The sequence below is a fragment of the Macaca thibetana genome, chromosome 2, assembly GCF_024542745.1.
Source record: "Macaca thibetana thibetana isolate TM-01 chromosome 2, ASM2454274v1, whole genome shotgun sequence".
Taxonomy (NCBI): Eukaryota; Metazoa; Chordata; class Mammalia; order Primates; family Cercopithecidae; genus Macaca; species Macaca thibetana.
In genome coordinates this window covers 56,973,232-56,991,855 of record NC_065579.1, presented here as the reverse complement: position 1 = coordinate 56,991,855, position 18,624 = coordinate 56,973,232, and the positions used below count along the sequence as shown (strand labels likewise).

Below are 18,624 nucleotides of genomic sequence, written 5' to 3'. Positions count from 1 at the left end.
AAAAACCAAAAGCCATTGGCTCACTTGCTGGGCCCAGCGAAAGAAAATCTACGGGCCTTTGGCTGGCTGTTGCTCCAGAGGTACAAAGGTAAACAACTCAGGGGTATCAGACAAAACCAGACCCCCGCCACCGTCCAGATCACCGGGGTCGTCACGCGGTGACGTCACCAGAAACCGCTGCTTGTGATGCTAAATGGCCCGCCCTCTTGCGCTGCGCTACGGAAGCAAAACGGAAGTGGGCGCACACTGCCTTCCGGGACCGGACGCCATTTCCAGTGGTTGCTGGTTCTGACGGGTTGCAGTCCGCCAGGACAATGAGTTATGACTACCATCAGAACTGGGGCCGTGATGGGGGGCCCCGCAGCTCCGGTGGGGGCTATGGAGGGGGGCCGGCAGGGGGTCATGGAGGGAACCGAGGCTCCGGAGGAGGCGGCGGCGGCGGAGGGGGTGGTCGAGGCGGCAGGGGCCGGCACCCTGGGCACCTGAAAGGCCGCGAAATCGGCATGTGGTACGCGAAAAAACAGGGACAGAAGAACAAGGAAGCGGAGAGACAAGAGGTAATCTCGGATTCGATAGTGGAGGGGATGAGGCAGCACAGGTTTTCTTCTCTCTCCCGCTGCCCCCTTTTTCCTGGTTTTGTGTCTTAAGTGATGCACGTGCTTTGTGAAATGCAAACGAGGCGCAAATGTATCGTGTGGGCGCTCCCAGTAGCGGGCGTACTGCTTAACATTAGCCATGCGCATCTGACGAAAAACAGGCAGGATTTATGCAGGCTGAATATATACTTTGCTTAGAGGACTTGAGAACTGTGACAAAGCAAATGTTAAGTTCACGTTCTAACCGAAATTAACTTTATTAGGAGTGTCGTTGTCGTATCTCTGGCTATCCTTTCACTTAGAATAATAATTGTCACTTTAAGGTCTTTGCCTGGTGGAGAAGCAAATAACGATCTTTCTACATTTGAGATAGGTTTGTGCGGAACAAAAGCAGGCAGACACTACTTTGGCTGTGGATCGTTCAGGAAAATAGTCCATCTTTTATTATTAGTGTTAAAATTATCCGCAGACCTAGGTTTTGTTTTGTTTTGTTTTTTGTGTTGGGGTGGAGAAATTTCTATTGATTAGCAGATTCTCTTTGAAAAGGAAAATGAAAGGAATCTCCAGAGATGATTTGGCTTACTCTCCTCTCTTCAGGTGATTGTCAGGTTGATTTGTATCTTAAAGATCTGCAGTAAAGGAAACAAAGTTGTCGGAGTGACTAATAAATAAAATTCTAATAGAAATAATTTTTATCATTAAGCAGGAACTTAGTATATGCCTTTGGTGACTTCCTTTTAAAAACCACCTTATAAAATGTATTATAGAGTGTAATTAGATCATCATTTAGACTACTTTTTTTTTTTTTTTTTTTTAAGACAGGATTTCACTCTGTCGCCCAGGCTGGAGTGCAGTGGCGATCTCAGCTCACTGCAACTTCGACTCCCAAGTTCAAGCGATTCTCCTGCGTCAGCCTCCCGAGTAGCTGGGATTACAGGCGTCCGCCACCCCTCCGGCTAATTTTTGTATTTTTAGTAGAGAGGGGTTTCACCATGTTGGCCAGGTTGGTCTCTAACTCCTGACCTCAGGTGATCCACCCGCCTCGGCCTCCCAAAGTGCTGGGATTACAGGCATGAGCCACCGCGCCCGGCCTAGACTACTATTTTAAAACCATTCTATTTCTTTTTATTTCTTTAACCATGTCATGTTCATTCAGGTGTTTCCGGGGGCCTTATCCATTTATCTTCATAACTTAAACTTCTTTAAAAAACAAACCCACTTCTTTTACAGCCCCAAATTAACTTTTTCGTTGGGCAAACTGGCTTTTGAAAATCAGGATAGGGACGTCTAAGTAACTTTACAACTTTTGTTTATTAAGGCTCTGTTTCAAACAAGGTTTTATGCATGTTGCTCCAGGGACTTGAAGAAATGTGGTATTCAAGGAGCTTACAGTCTAGCTGGGAAAATAATACCTAAACAGATGAAAAGTTAAATAAGTCAGGAAAAAATGTTCATTATTGTTTCCACATGAAGGATATAGCCAGTTGTGCAGTGGATGTTATGAATGGAACTTTTGATTTCTACTTGCGTTCCTATCCTCCTTTTAGTGGTGACCTAACCATTTATTCACTTGCCAAGGCCAAATGAGATTTATCTTTGCTTCTTCCCCTTCATTTCAGCAAATCTCTGCCTTCTTAATATATCCCAATCTAACTGTTCTTACCTTCTAACTAGTCATCTAGCTTCCATTCCTGCTCTGCATTGTCTGTGCTTTGCAGAGCCGCCTATGGTGATCTTTTAAAAGGAAAAATTAGATCATTTCATTCCCTAATTCACAACTTGAATTTGGAAGTCGGGTCACTTCTGTCTCAGTCTAATACATTTCAGTTGCATCTTGACATGTTTTCTGGAAATCTTGGTAATGTGGCTTCAACATAACAGGTTTACCACTTTGCACATTTCTCCGAGCCCATGTCCCCAGTCTGATATAATTATAGCTTTTGGACTGTAGCAAGCTGGTGAAACATTGGGAGGCCGAGACGGGCGGATCACGAGGTCAGGAGATCGAGACCATCCTGGCTAACACGGTGAAACCCCGTCTCTACTAAAAAATACAAAAAACTAGCCGGGCGAGGTGGCGGGCGCCTGTAGTCCCAGCTACTCGGGAGGCTGAGGCAGGAGAATGGCGGAAACCCGGGAGGCGGAGCTTGCAGTGAGCCGAGATCGCGCCACTGCACTCCAGCCTGGGTGACAGAGCCAGACTCCGTCTCAAAAAAAAAAAAAAAAAAAAAAAAAAGAATGAAATGACTGGATTTTAAATGTTTAAATTCACTCTGGTAGCAGTATAAGGAATGGATTGAAGAGAGGCAATCCTGGTTCAGGGAGACCAGTTAAATAGCCCTTGCAGTAACTAAGATGAGAAATGACAGCTTGAATTAGCATGTTGGCAGTGGAGATGGAGGGAAGTGGACAGATTAAAGTGATTTGGGAGGTAGTCTCAAAATGATTTTGTGATCTATTTTATCTGAAGGGGTAAGTACAGTGTTAATGATGACTCTTTTATGCCTGTCTGTAAGGATCAGGCTTGTTGGAGAAAGGTGATTGGCTCGGCTATGGAGACTATGAGTTTGATATTGTTATAGGGCATACAAATGAGGATTTGCAGGAGGGAGAGGGCTGTGTAGATCTGATGCCTAGAAAAATCTAGACTGGAGATAAGTATTTGACAGTTAATGGGCTCATGGGTAGTAGTTGGAGTGTGGGAGTGGAATAGTCAGAAACGGAATGGGCCCAGCCTGAATTCTGTAGACCATTGCTTCTCAGACTTGAATGTGCATAGGAATCACCTGACATCTTGTTAAAATGTAGAACACTGGTGGGATCAGAGATTCGACTTTTGTTACAGGCTCCCAGGTGATGCCAGTGTTGCTGGTCTGTAGATCACTCAGGCTGTCAAATACAGAAAATGAAAATTTAAGGGACAGGCTGAGGAAAAGAAGGTTACAAAAGAATCTAGGAAGGATCAGCTAGAGAAGAGAAAAATAAGATGTGTGTTGTTTTGAAATCTAAGAGTAGTGTTTAAAGGAGAGAAGAGTGTATCATCAACAACAGGAAGTAATTGATAGTGGCAAGCATGCACAAATGACGTAAGAGCTGAGAATGTCTATTGGATTTATCAACAAGGTCGTTGATGATCTTAATGGGAGCCCTTTCTGTGGCATTGTAGAAGTAAAAGCCAGATTGCAGTAGGGTAGCAAGTGAAACAGAGATTAAGAAGTGAAACATTTTCCAGCAGTTTTGCTGTGAAGAGGTGGAAGAAAAATAGGGCAGTAGCTGATAGGGGTAAGGGAATTCAAGAGAGGGTTTTTTGTTTTTGTTGTTTCTAAGGTGAAGAGATTTGACCATGTTCATGCCCTGATGGGAAGCGCACGGTGAAGAGGAAATCAAAGTGGGCCAAATTATACTGCAGTAATAACTGACCCCCAAATCTTTATGGTTTACAACAAGCAAGGTTTGATTTTCTACCACATTACTAAAAGAGGCAAACTAGAATATCGATTGACTGCCTAATGTCTACTGGAGAGGTTAGAAATTTAGGAAAGCAAGGTAAATTTCAATGAAGGAGGTGGCCCTGAGGACAGGAAAGGAATTGAACTGCGGAGCTCAGGTTGAGGGGTTAGCCTTTAAAACACACTTATTTTTTAACAGGAAAGAAAAAAGGATAAATTCTGATACAGGTGGGTTTAGGTTTGGTGATAACCAACTGAGGACCTTTTCTTCTTGGGGCTTTTGTTTTGTGAAAAACTGTGTGTGCATGCTGAGGGCAAACAGAAAGGTGGTGCTGGCCTGTTACAGAGAATGGGGAGATAGTTTGAAGTAGTTGCACATGATTAGGAAGCTGATACGATAAATTTGGTGGACATCATTTAGGGTCTGTTGCCAGGAACTGAAAACTAGAAGCAGGATATTTGAGAATATCCAAGAAAGCAGGAAATAATCAAAATTCTATGACAAAAGAAAATAGTCATGAAACAAAATGTGTTTCTGAGATTCTCCAGGCAAGGAGTGAAATAAAGTGAAGTGTGGTAGAACTAGAAGAAGGTTGTTGAGTGGGAGAGAGGCATCCTACAATAAGGCAAGATCCAAGTTTGGAATTAAGGTATTTTCTCTGCTATCTGGTGCGTCCAGAAACTCATTGTGGGGAGAACATCATTAAAAATACGAATCTTTTTATTTAGAGTGTAAATTATGTTTTCAAGGTCTAATCATACATGTTCATTGTAAAAGATAGATTCAACTGTTCATTCCTGGGGCATATACCATGGCCAGAGTTATATCTGGCAGAGGCACTGCAAAAAGTATAGGATATGGAGAGTGAATAGCCTCTTTTTAAATTAATAGTAATAAAAACAAGATCCTACTACACTACTGACTTTTTTGATTTAATACTTTGGTCATCTTTCCTGTTTGTATACTTGCAGAAAGATCTACCCACTCTTAACCATTGGGTGTACTACAATTCAACTAATTCCTTATTGATTAGCAGATGCTTACTTGGTATATATGCATTGTGTAAGGTATCTTAAAGACTACCAACTAATGTTGACTTTTTAATTAAAACTAATTTTGTTGTGATAGTTTGGACTGAAAGATTGTGTAGATCTGTTTATTTTCTGTAGACTGTTACGTTATCCAGTAATTCACCTTTCCCAAGGGACGTGAAATCTCATAAAATTAGAATAATCTTTTGTGCTGTTATGGGCAGGAGGTGGGCAATGTGTTGTGAAATGTCAATCTAGGAAATTGTTTACTAAACAAAATACAGAGTAATGAGTTAACATGGAAAAGTGAGAACTGTAGGAATCTTAACATAACAGGAATCATAACATACAGGTTATGTTCTAACTAAACAGATACATCAAGAAACCTTAAGAGGACTTTTAGTAGACACATTTTATATCCTGACAACTGAAATTAGCCACTTATTTTCACTTCAAAAAAGGAGGTAGCGTATAGTTCATTGGCTTTGCTTCCTCAGATTTGTTTTATTACTAACTTCTTATTTTTATCACATTAGGTTATCCTCCTACTCATGTAAACTTATTTGAGCTTTCACAAAGCATGTAATACTGAATTAGAATTAGAATGTCTCATAAAACCCTGTCTCTTGTCTTAAACATGTTTATGTCTTGTTCTCCTGGGACATATACTCCCCCACCCACCCTGGGTTTTCAAACTTTATGTTAAACTTTGTTATGACCAGCTATTTTCATGTTTGTTTAATTGGGATAGAATACAGTGAAGAGAAGATAAGAGTTGCACTGTACAGAGTAAGGAAAGTATTTTGTGAAATTACCTAGTTGTATTTGTGTGTACTGAGTCATTAGTTTTACTGCAGATTGCTATGAAAAAAATAAAAAACAATTGAAATCTGTTGCTCTAGATTTTAGAATATTTTACACATTTGCCATCTGCTTTCATCAGTCTCCTTACCTTAGCTCCTGCTTCCCTCTTTTCTCCCCAAAAATAACCAAACCTCAAAAACTAAAAACACCTTGAAGAACATTCCCAACTGCCTAGTTGTTGGATACAGTGGTAATTTTTTCAGTTCTCTGCCTTAGTTATGTCAATTTTATACTTCTGATTCCTTTTTTTAACACCTTTCTTCACTTCATAGGGGTGGTTTGTCACTGTGTGCTCCTAGTCTTTTGCTTGTTCTCTTGATTATTCCTCTGACTTATTTTCTTGCCTTGGCCCCCTGAATGCCAGACTTGGTCGACCGTCTGTCCTCATCTTTGGAGGTGGTATTACTTGTAAATTAAAAGAATCCTGTGTCTGTGTGATTTCAACTTTACAGAACACTCCAAAATTTCTATCATAACTCTAAAAACAAAACCTTTCAGAGATCCATTTCCATATATTCATCTGGCTAATCATTATTACAAGTTGGGAACTTTCATCATTGTTCTTAATTGCCTAAAATCCAAACTTAGCATCCTGTTTTGACCTCCATCACCACTACATGTACACAAAAATGTACAGTAACACAGAGCAGCCTCCTCCTAATGATTCATCTTACTGCTGTTCTCTCGTGATCCACCCTCGAATTTGAAAACAATTGTCTTTGATTCTTCCTTTTTGTCTGTCTCCAACTTCCACCAAATAGTCATTAAGTCCTATGGTTTCTTTCTTTCGATTTTTGACTGTTTTCTTTTCGTTTATACTTTTACCTTCCTCCTCCTTTGGTTCTTTAACCTAACACACTCTAATTTTCACCACTCCTCATGTGTTTCCTTTTGCCTATGGATTTATATGCACATTAGAACCTAACGTTTGTAGACCCGTAGATTTTGAAGAATCTGTTTTTCAACTTTGTCTAAATATAAAAGTCTCCAAAGAATTGGGTTTTGGCAATTTTCTTTTTTTTTTTTTTTTTACCTTGGACATTTCTTAAATGCGTAAAGTTTCTGAAAATTTTCATGGTTCACCATGGACCTTTATCTTTGTCCAATTTGTTGTGTTCTCATTCTTTGAAGCAACTGCGTCATTTGCCACATTGGATCACCTAATGAGCACTGATCAATTTTATTTACTCCTTCTGAGCTCAGCCTTACTTACCAATATATTCTTCTGTTTAGTGTTAAGAACTTTCAAATGTTCATTGCGACCAAACTATTTCCAGTTTTCAACTTTTTTCTTAAACCATTTGAGTTTTAATAACTTCGAAATTTTAAGATAAGGTGAAATTCATAATAATTAGTATGTGAGGATTGGGAGTAAGAGAACCAGAGTTGTAGGAAGAGACATAAATGAGCTTTCTTTGCCAGTCATAATAGGGCTAATTTTTTAAATGCTTGTTGGAAAAGGTCTAGAAGGATATGTACCAAAATTTTAATATTAATTAATTAGGTCTAGGAAGGGGAATTGGGCTAGAGGACAAGTGTGAATACCTTTCTTTTATATGTATTTGTTGAACGTATATTACTTAGCCTTTATTTTCTTTAGTATCAAATAATTTTTGCATATGCTTTCTTATGGTGACAAGATGCTTTTTTCTTGGCACAAACTAGAGAGCTGTAGTACACATGGATGAACGACGAGAAGAACAAATTGTGCAGCTACTGAATTCTGTTCAAGCGAAGAATGATAAAGAGTCGGAAGCACAGATATCCTGGTTTGCTCCTGAAGATCATGGGTACAACAAGAAGTATTTTTTTAAAGAATAGGCAAAGAGTAAAAAATAACATCTTTATTTTCTTCAATAAGTGAAGTTTAACCTTGATGTACTTTTTTTTCTTATGTAGATTAAGCAGATTTAGAGAATGACTTTTAAAAATTTAGATGGCATGTTTCCACAGGAAAGCTAAATGGTATGAATAATAGTGTATCTGGATATGAGGTGTATTAAGTTGTTATTTATTCTTCTCTCTACCTGTCCTCTTTGTATTTATGAAATTATTCTATCTGCGAGATCTGCAAGAAGTGAAATTGCTACTGTTTTAGAAAGGTTACAAGAACTGTATCATTTAGAGGAAAAATTAGTACAAGTATTTCATGGACTGTGTATTGTAGCATCCTATTTTTAGCTCAGAAAGGGTGGCAAGATAAAAAGATGTTGTGACATGAAACAAGTTCAAGAAAACCAGAAAAAGAGAAACACTGTAACTAACTGCAGTGAAGGAATGACTATTGTGTGGAATTTTTAACTACCACAAGGAATAACTTAATCTGGCAATATCTATTTAAAGGAAGGAAAAATTTGAATTTGTTATAAGAATCTAAGTATATTTTCATAATTACTGTACTAAGAAAAGCTTTAGATTTGGATGACTGTGAAATATTTCAACAATGTTTTGTTTTGTTTTGTTTTGTTCCAGGGTTCGAGTGGCTCTTCATCTGACCTTTCTTATTTTCTTATTTTGTCGAAACAGATATGGTACTGAAGTTTCCACTAAGAACACACCATGCTCAGAGAAGAAACTTGACATCCAGGAAAAGAAGTTGATAAACCAAGAAAAAAAAATGTTTAGAATCAGGAACAAATCATATATTGACCGAGATTCTGAGTATCTCTTGCAAGAAAATGAGCCAGATGGAACTTTAGACCAAAAATTATTGGAAGATTTACAAAAGAAAAAAAATGACCTTCGGTATATTGAAATGCAGGTAGTAGAAAGATGTCAAAAAATATTTTGTCATTTTTTTTCTTATACTTTCTAAAAATGTATATATGGTTAGAGGTAGCTGCATGGCATAGATCAGTGAGATCCTCAACAAGACATCCTCGGTGGGAATTACTTTATTTTCGAATGGTAGAGAAAAGCAGTGGGAATGGAAGTTACACATAACCTACAGTATCCTATCTCATCCACAGAAGCTTATGTGGTGAGGAGAAGAAATGTTTGAGAAATGCTGGTGCAAATGGAAAAAAAAAACTTACTCTTCAGCTTTTCTAGGCCAGTTTAGTGAGGTGCCATGTGCAGTAAAGGCAGTTAAAATTGTAAAGCTTGTTCCAGGTTACTTAATACATCTCTTTTTTTGTAGATGATAAAATTAAATATTTCAGAAGTTATGTGATGTGCTATGTTCACTAACATTGTAAATACAGGACTATCACAAGACCTGAGAGTCTCCTGAATTCTGATATTTTCTTTCTACGCTAGGCAAGATATTTTAAGGTCCCTTTCAGTTAAAACATAAAATTGTATGATTTGTGGGTGTTCTAGAGGTGTAATAAAGTGGTTGCATGTATGTGTGTATATTTTTAAAAGAAATTACTGAGGGAACTCTGAGGGCCATATCTTAATATGTAAATACACATTGCTGTTTTTGATAAAGAAAGGATATAGCACCTCCTATAGGAAAGAAAGGATCCCTCAGCTAACTGATGAAAGCTGAATTTCCTTATTAGGAAAGAATGATCCACGGACTGTTACTGATGAAAGTTGGATTTCCTTATTAGAATAGATAAGCCGAGGTTGTCCAGGGCCAAATTGTGTAGCTCTTTGATGCCTGTTGGGTAAAACTGATTTGAAAATGGAGGAAATTTCAGGGTGAATTAATTCAGAATCTTCTGGTTGAGAAGAGCTGCTTGAACAGTCTTAAGAACAAGGAGAATTAGTGTCTTTCTCTTTGCTATATATGGTAGATAGAACTCATATACTAAAGATGGGTGATTGATCTAGTTCAGAGAAAGAAAAAAATGTGTAAAACATTTGAAAAGTTGATGGTCTTCCTATTTCTCATGTGTTGTCATAAATGCTTCATATATACTACATGATTTAAGCTTCTCAACAACCTTGAATATGAGACTACATGTCTGTTGTAGATGAGGAAAAAGATTTAGGTTAAGTGACCTACCTAAGGTTGCATAGCTCATAACAGAATCAGATCTAAAATTCAGCTGTGTTTAAGAACTCAGCTTTTTAATCATTTTTAGCCATGTGCAATATTTTTTCTTGATGTTCTTTAATAAACATTAATCTTCTGCTTCCTGAATACCAGTTATTGTGCTATATGTGTGTGTGTGTATGTGTATATATATTTGAGACAGGGTCTCAGTCTGTGACCCAGGCTAGAGTGCAGTGGTGCCATCATGGCTCACTGCAACCTCGACCTCCTGGGCTCAAGTGATCCTCCCACCTTAGCCTCCTGAGTAGCTGGGACTACAGGAATGTGCCAGTACGCCTGGTTAATTTTTGTAATTTTTGTGGAGATAGGGTTTTGCTTTGTTGCCCAGGCTGGTCTTGAACTCATGGGCTTGAGCGATCCTCCCACCTCAACCTCCCCAAATTCTGGAATTATGGGTGTGAGTCACCACGCCAGCCAATTGTGCTTATTACTCTTTTTTTAAGAGTAATAAGATATTTCCTGTCCTCAGAGAGCTTACAGTTGAACTATCTCACATCTTGGTGATGGTCAAAAGCACATAGAAACTTTGGCTGCCTTGGGAAAGAATATTGGACTATACTTCTCTTTCCAGTGGCATTTACATGTGTAAATCATATATGGTTAATGCCAGTTTGAAATGCAGTGGGATACCTTGTGTATAAGTATGTGTTAAGATGGTAACATTTGACTACCTGGGGTGTTAATACTTATGTCATTAAAAAATAGTTTTTAGATAATTTAAAAATTATTACAAGAGAAGTTATTATAAGGTAAAGTAAGTGTGGTAGCTTTTGTTATTTTAAAATCGCTAGAATTCATTTCAGTCATCACAGTGATTGTTATTTTTATGGTGCTGATAAGAATTACCTGACCATGACAAACATGACAATAATATAATACTAGATTAACAAAGACAATTCTAATTTTATTAATTTTATATATATATATATTTTAATTATTTCCTTTTTTTTTTTTTTTTTATTTTGAGATGGAGTCTTGCTCTGTCACCCAGGCTGCAGTGCAATGGCGCGATCTCGGCTCACTGCAACCTCCACCTGCCAGGTTCAAGCAATTCTCCTGCCTCACCCTCCCAAGTAGCTGGGACTACAGGCGTGCGCCACCATGCCCGGCTAATTTTGTGTAGTTTTAGTAGAGACAGGGTTTCACCATGCTGGCCAGGCTGGTCTCAAACTCCTGACCTCATGATCTGCCTGCCTCGGCCTCCCAAAGTGCTGGGATTACAGGTGTCAGCCACCACACCCGGTCAGTTTTTTCCATTTTAATAAAGGGCGTTTGTTAAAGCTGACTTTATTTTTATGCCACTGAAGATTCTTTTTTTACATTATATGTACTTAGTTGAATGTAAACTACAGTACTGCTTCTTAAGTATTTATGTAATATGGGTATAAAGTTCCATAAAAGTTTTCAGAATTAGGAAGAAATTGTCACATAAATACAGGAAAGAATAGTCATTCCTTTTGTAGTATTCTAATTGTAATTTAACACATTGGAAATCTGTTGAGTAGCTTATATGGCTTATATGTGTCAGAAACTGGTATTTGCTTTTTATGTAAAGGTTTTTCATTTAGACATTGTGGCAACCCTGTGAGATAAAATCTTTTAGACGTTCACACTTTATGACTTAACTGAGATCACAGCTCTAAAATGGCAGTACCACATTTTCTGACTGTGCAGATACTACTTTTCTCTTACACTCAAAGACAAGTATCCTGAAATAATTTCTGAATCTGCTCCAGTGTGGCTAATGTATTAGTAAATAGTATACTGTTGGGTGGGAAAAGATAATACAGAAATCAAATCTAAGATGAATATATAAAACATATTGAAAAATAGTGAAAGTAATTTAGCAATCATTAGAATGCTGTTAGGACAGATCCGATTTCATTTTACTGCCACTGAGTTTAAAGCATTGTCTCCATTTTGCTGGGAATGGAGTTCTGGTTTTGAATGTTTCAGACATAAAAGGAATTGATAAATTATTCTTTATAATTTTTTTACACAAGCCATAAGATAATAAAAATACTTTTGGATTCTAGCGAATTTACCCTATGATATATCCTAATTACCATGATTATAATTTAATTACATATCTTTTGTGAAAATTTAAAACTTTTTTTAAATTTCAGCATTTCAGAGAAAAGCTGCCTTCATATGGAATGCAAAAGGTAAAGTGTTTTTTTCCACTATTTAATTTGATTTACAAATTAAATACACAATTTTTTTTTTTTTAAAGAGCTCTGTATCAAGAAAAAAATGTAAATTAATGAACTTTCTTCTACAGGATAGTATTGGAAGTTAATTTTATTCTTTTGAATTAAGGACAGAAAGAAATAAAAGGATATAAACAATTTTCCTGATGTTTTCTCCTGTTTTTGTTCATAATTGAAATCTTTGAAATTTAAAAAGTAAAATTTCCTCTTATAAGTTACTTTGGATAAATAGCTTGCACTTAAGTCAAGACCAGACACTTCAGTTAAGATTAATGTACAAATTAATATATTAATTAAAATCAAGGTGCGAAATAATTTATGTACTACTAAAAATACAGTTCTTTAATTTATTACGCTATATCTTAAAATATGATTACCCTATATAGAATAATATGATCGCTCATCCTTCTCTGTTTTCTCAACCTTATTTTATTTTACTTTATTTTTTGCTTTTCATAGCACTTATTACCACCTGACATTTGTGTGTCTTCCCTTCCCAGGCCAGTGTAAGTTCTTGAGGATAGGATTTGTTTTGTTCACTCTGTGTCTCTTGACTCAGAACAGTGCCTGGCATTCTAAAGACATCCAATAAACAAATACCTATTGAATGGATGAATCACATTTCACTTCTCGGTATTTACCAGCTATAATTTCAGTGTTCAAACTTAAAACTTTTTTCTGATATATATACATCTATATATATGTATAATGTGTTAGAATAAGTGGGGAATTTTTTTTTTTTTTTTGAAAGGGAGTCTTGCTCTGTCACCAGGTTGGAGTGCAGTGGCATGATCTCGGCTTACTGCAACCTCTGACTCCTGGATTCTAGCGATTCTCCTACCTCAGCTTCCTGAATAGCTGAGGTTACAGGTGCCCACCACCATGCCCAGCTAATTTTTGTAGTTTTAGTAGAGATGGGGTTTCACCATGTTGGCCAGGATGGTCTCGATCTCCTGACCTCGAGATCCACCTGCCACTGCCTCCCAAAGTGCTGGGATTATAGGCGTGAGCCACTATGCCTGGCCTAAGTGGGGAATTTTTAAAAGGTAGGTTTTCAAATTAAATTGTTTTGTACATGAAAATAACCCCTAACATCCCTTTGAGATAGTAAGATGACTTTGTTTATACAGTGAATATTATTATTAAAAATACGAATACATACAATTTTGTAGAAGAACATCTTCCCCAAGTGTGAGGTTTTCTAGATAGCTTTGGTTTAGATATTTAATGACTTTATTTTAATTATTTGAAAGGAAGTCATTTTAAACTACAGTATTTTCTTCCTTGTTCCTAAAATGGCATACAAAACTTGTTCTGCAGACAAAGCCATATTTATGAATTATGATATAAATTCGTAATGTCATCAGTAGTTGTTTAGGCCGGGAGTTTGCTTCTGTAGTCAGTAGCCCCACATGTCAACATTATTTTAATTCTTCTGCGTGGAACTTATAAGCTATCTCTTCTTGTTTATGTCAGTATGTTTTTCTTTAACAGTGCTTTGGCTTTGTTCTTTATAGTTTGGTGTACTTATCTCTTGCAGATTGGTAGATCCAGATATCCAAACTGCCGGTATTGGATATGACAAAATTTAGAAAACATTAATATATTTTTTAAAAATAATTATCTTCAGTTTGGTCGAATTTTGATTAATATCTTTTTTCAAACTTAGACAACATGTGATTTTCTTTATTTTCCCTTTTGAAATAGGAATTGGTAAATTTAATTGATAAACATCAGGTAACAGTAATAAGTGGTGAAACTGGTTGTGGCAAAACCACTCAAGTTACTCAGTTCATTTTGGATAACTACATTGAAAGAGGAAAAGGATCTGCTTGTAGGATCGTTTGTACTCAGCCAAGAAGAATTAGTGCCATTTCAGTAAGTAATCTCTTAACTTATTACAAATGTCTTTTTTAAAGTAATCTTGCTAGAACCTACTGATTCTGAAGGTGTGGAGTGATTCTTAATTAGGCTTAGGATTTGTGACTGTGAAAGCAAATATTTGCTTAACATGTTTAATAATAAAGGCCAAAAAATTGAGTAACCACTGTCTTAACAGATAATAGATATTTATGAATTCAAGATAAACTTTATATCCAGGCAAATTTCAGTGTGTATTCACAAGAATGAAATAGATAAAATGTTTCCGGAATTGATTACAAGCTTCAAATAATCTCCATCATTTGATTCCTTTACATTTTACTACTTGGATTATTTAATTTTTTTTTTTTTACTTCTGTCATTTTTTCAGTATATGAATGGTGGTGAAAGTGGGAAACCTTTTAAGCTGTATTTCTATAATCAGTGTTTTATTTAATTATTTTTTGAGATAGGGTCTTACTTTGTCACTTAAGGTGGAATGCAGTGGTGATAACACGGCCTCGGTGCAGCCTCAACCTCTAGAGTTCAAGTGATCCTCCTGCCTCAGCCCCCCAAGTAGGTGGTACTATAGGCATGTGCCACCATACCTGGCTAATATTTGTATTTTTTGTAGAGATGGGGTTTTGCCGTGTTGCCCATGCTGGTCTTGAATACTGGGCTCAAATGATCTGCCCACTTAAGCCTCCCAAAGTGCTGGGATTACAGGCATAAGCCACTGTGCCCAGTCATAGTCATTTTGAATGCAGCTACTCAGTAAGAGGAAATTTATCATGAGGAAAAATAAGGTATTGTTTCTGGTTTGTCAAGTCCAAAATTTTGGGAAGGCATACATAAGTAACACTTATAAGTAACTTATTTCAGGTTGACTATACGAAATCCAGAATGCTCCCAAATCTAGAACTGTTTGAGTACCAACATGGAAATGCTCACTAGAGCATTTCACATTTTGGATTTTCAGATTTGGGATGCTTAACAAGGGCAAGTATAATGAAAATATTCCAAAATCCAAAACTGGAAACACTTCTGGTCCTGATCATTTTGGCTAAGGAATACTCAACCTGTACATTGATTTTGTTGTTATTATTTTTAGTTAGATGACCTAGTTAAATATGTTTTATATATTTTTTAAAGGTGTTTGGGGTTTCTTGTCATATTTCAGTATGCATAGTGAATTTATTTATGCTGTATAATTTTGTGTATAAATTATAAAGGTTTGTGTTTGTCTTTGGTTTTATGACAGTGCTGTTTATCACATGTCTAAGTCATTTAATATAGAATCTGTGGTTAAAAACATTACCAATTACGACAGTATTTCTCAGAAAATACAGTATATGTTTTAAGCTTTGGTTTCTAAGAAGTACTATAAAGAAAGAGCAGTAGACTTCACTGCTTTTAAAAAAAAATTGTGTAAATTTATGGGATACAAGTGCAATTTTGTTACATGCATAGATTCTGTAGTGGTTAAGTGAGGGCTTCTAGGGTGTCCATCACCCACATCATATACATTGTACCCATTAAGTAATTTCTCATCATCTGTCCCCCTCCTACCTTCTCTTCTGAGTCTCCATTGTTTGTCATTCCATACTTTATGTCAACATATACCTGGTTTTTAGCACCCACTTATGTGAGATATGATATTTGTCTTTCTGTGTCTATTTCGACATGATTTCACTCTCACAGCTGAATAGTATTATTCCATTCCTTATCCAGTCATCCATTGATAGGCACTTAGATTGATTCCATATCTTGACTATTGTGAATGGTACTGTGATAAACATGCAAGGCAGGTGTTTTTTTGTTTGTTTGGTTGGTTGGTTGGTTTTTTTTGATACATTGATTTCTTTTCCTTTGGGTACAAACCCAGTAGTGGGATTGCTGGATCAAATGATAGCGCTATTCTTAGTTCTATCCATATTGTTATCTATAGAGGCTGTACTAATTTACATTCCCACTAACAGTATATAAGAGTTCTCTTTTATCCATGTCCTGGCCAAGATCTATTATTTTTTGACTCTTTCATAGTAGCCATTTTGACTGGAGTAAGATGATTTCTCATTGTGGTTTTAATTTGCATTTCTCTGATGATGATGTTGTGCATTTTTCATATACCTGTTGGCCATTTGTATATCTTCTTTTGAAAAATGTCTGTTCCTGTCTTTTGCCCTCCTTCTAATGGGATGATTTGTCTTTTGTTGTTGTTGTTTGAGTTTCTTGTGTATACTGGATATTTGTCCGCTGCTGAATGAATAGTTTGTACATATTTTCTTCCATTCTGGAGATTATCTGTTTACTCTGTTGATTATTTCTTTTGTTGTGTAGAAATTTCTCAGTTGATTCCCATTTGTCTATTTTTATTTTTGTCGTCTGTGCTTTTGAGGTCTTAGTCATAAATTCTTGGCCTAGACCAATGTCTGAAAGAGTTTTTCCCTAGGTTTTCTTCTAGTAGTTTTAGTTTCACGTGGTCTTCACCCTTTTATGGGGATGATATTCCAGGAAATAGCATAAAATTACGGAATGGTGAAAAATAAACCACTTTTGTTATAACACAGTTTTGTAGCTAGACTTAAATATTTTCACTAATATATAGCCGTTATTGTATATGCAGATAGTAGGAATAAATGCTAAGTAGGTAATTTTTTTCTTCTTTTTTCACCATCTGTTGGAATTTGAGTAGACAGGTTAACGTGGTCTGTCAGTGTGTACTAGGTATACTTTGGAAAGTTTTACTTCCAAAATATTATTTCTTAGAAATTATGCCATTTTCTATTTCTGATCCCTTATTATCACTGTTCTGTCATGAAATAACTGTCAGTTACTTTTAGTTGTACAAATCAGTATTAGATTATAACATTTCATCTTTCCAAAGCTTATTTTTGGCAGTTGTAACTTTCAAAGCATGACCAAGAACTAGAAATTCAACACCAGTCCCTACCACAAACAAAAACACAAGGGAAGAGTATCAATATGTAATTACTTTCGAATTACGCATAACTTCTACAAGTTTAGATCTTGATTTGCAACTCTTAGAAAAGACCAAAAATGTATAAATTAATGAGAGGATGCTATAGAAAGGCGCTTTGAAACTAGTGATGAGAGAACTTGGCCTTACAAGATTTTATAAGAGGAAATGAAAAATAAGCATGAACAGCTCTTGAGAGAGGCACACACTGTTTTAGATACCTCAGATTTTAATATCTGTTTTTTTTTTAACTCATTTAGAAATCTGAAGAGCAATTTTTCAACTGTCCGAGATTTTCATGGGTATTCAGGATATTTGTTCTAAAGGAAATTATATTCTCTTTATATTTTATTTGAATTAAAGGTTGCGGAAAGAGTGGCTGCAGAAAGGGCAGAATCTTGTGGCAATGGTAATAGTACTGGATATCAAATTCGTCTCCAGAGGTAAGAAATGTTCACTTCTTATATGCAAGCAGATTTTATGAAACTTTGAAGCTGGAGATTCAAAAGAAAGGATATTTTCCCCATTTTTATGATGGTTATTACTATTACAATTACCATTTAAAGTAATTGCAGCATAGATGGCTTGCTGCCACAAATTTATCTTTTAACCCAATCGGACTTTGATTGCCTTTTTAAAATGGTGCTTTTATATTTGGAATGATTAGAAAAATAAACATTTTTCCTGGACATAGAGTAGTAGACCATTACTCTCTCTGAAAAGATTGTGTTCTATACCTTTCAGTACCACCTCCACACACTTCTGACTGACTTTTTAAATTGATTTTGGTATCTTAACCCCCTATCCAACTCCACTGTGCAGTACATATCTGGTCCTTTTCTGGAGCTTCGGACTCCATTTGCCTTTTTATGTTTTAATTTACTTAACGTTTTTTAGAGATAGGTTCTCATTCTGTCGCTCTGGCCAGAGATAGGTTCTCATTCTGTCGCTCTGGCCGAAGTGCAGTGGTGCAGTCAGCTCACTGCAGCCTAAGACTCCTGTGTTCAAGCAATCCTCCCACCTCAACCTCTCAAGTAGGTGGGGCTATCAGTGCACACCACTATGACTGGCTAATTTTTTTTACTTTTCAAGACTGAATCTCCCTATGTTGTCCAGGTTGATCTTGAACTCCTAGGCTCAAGCAACCCTCCCATCTCAGCCTCAAAGTGTTGGGATTACAGGCATGAGCCACCATGCCTGACACGTTTGCCTTTTCAAATGAGTGAACTTTCCAATTATGATGAACCAAATATTTAGGCCCTGTAAGTAAGTCAGTTGTTATCTCAATGTCAATGGTCTTATCTTTTAAAAGAAATTAACATTGTATCAATGACAACAATGATAATGTATAATGAATTTGAATGAAGTATTTCCCATTACCCTATTGTGGTGGGTGTTCTTATAACTAAAAAAAAAATATGAAGATTTTCATTAAAACTGAAAGCATTTCTAAAATTGAAGATATAAACCTTTGTGGTAGTTAGCTAATTACTAGGAAAGAAAACCAAGAATTATTAGTTCATGTCTTTCATTCACAGTCGGTTGCCAAGGAAACAGGGTTCTATCTTATACTGTACAACAGGAATCATCCTTCAGTGGCTCCAGTCAGACCCGTGAGTATGTTTCA

At 36.5% G+C, this 18,624-nt stretch overlaps 1 protein-coding gene across 1 annotated transcript in view; it reads left to right on the top strand.

Annotated features, from left to right (window-relative positions):
* DHX36 (DEAH-box helicase 36) overlaps window positions 1–18,624 on the top strand; it is a 407,284-nt gene that overhangs the window by 353,078 nt on the left and 35,582 nt on the right. Inside the window, exons 2-8 of the mRNA XM_050778227.1 lie at window positions 237–557; window positions 7,607–7,731; window positions 8,468–8,702; window positions 12,074–12,112; window positions 13,865–14,035; window positions 17,361–17,440; window positions 18,536–18,610. Coding sequence (XP_050634184.1) covers window positions 315–557; window positions 7,607–7,731; window positions 8,468–8,702; window positions 12,074–12,112; window positions 13,865–14,035; window positions 17,361–17,440; window positions 18,536–18,610 — 968 coding nt within the window. The 5' untranslated portion in view covers window positions 237–314. The remainder of the gene's footprint in view (window positions 1–236; window positions 558–7,606; window positions 7,732–8,467; window positions 8,703–12,073; window positions 12,113–13,864; window positions 14,036–17,360; window positions 17,441–18,535; window positions 18,611–18,624) is intronic.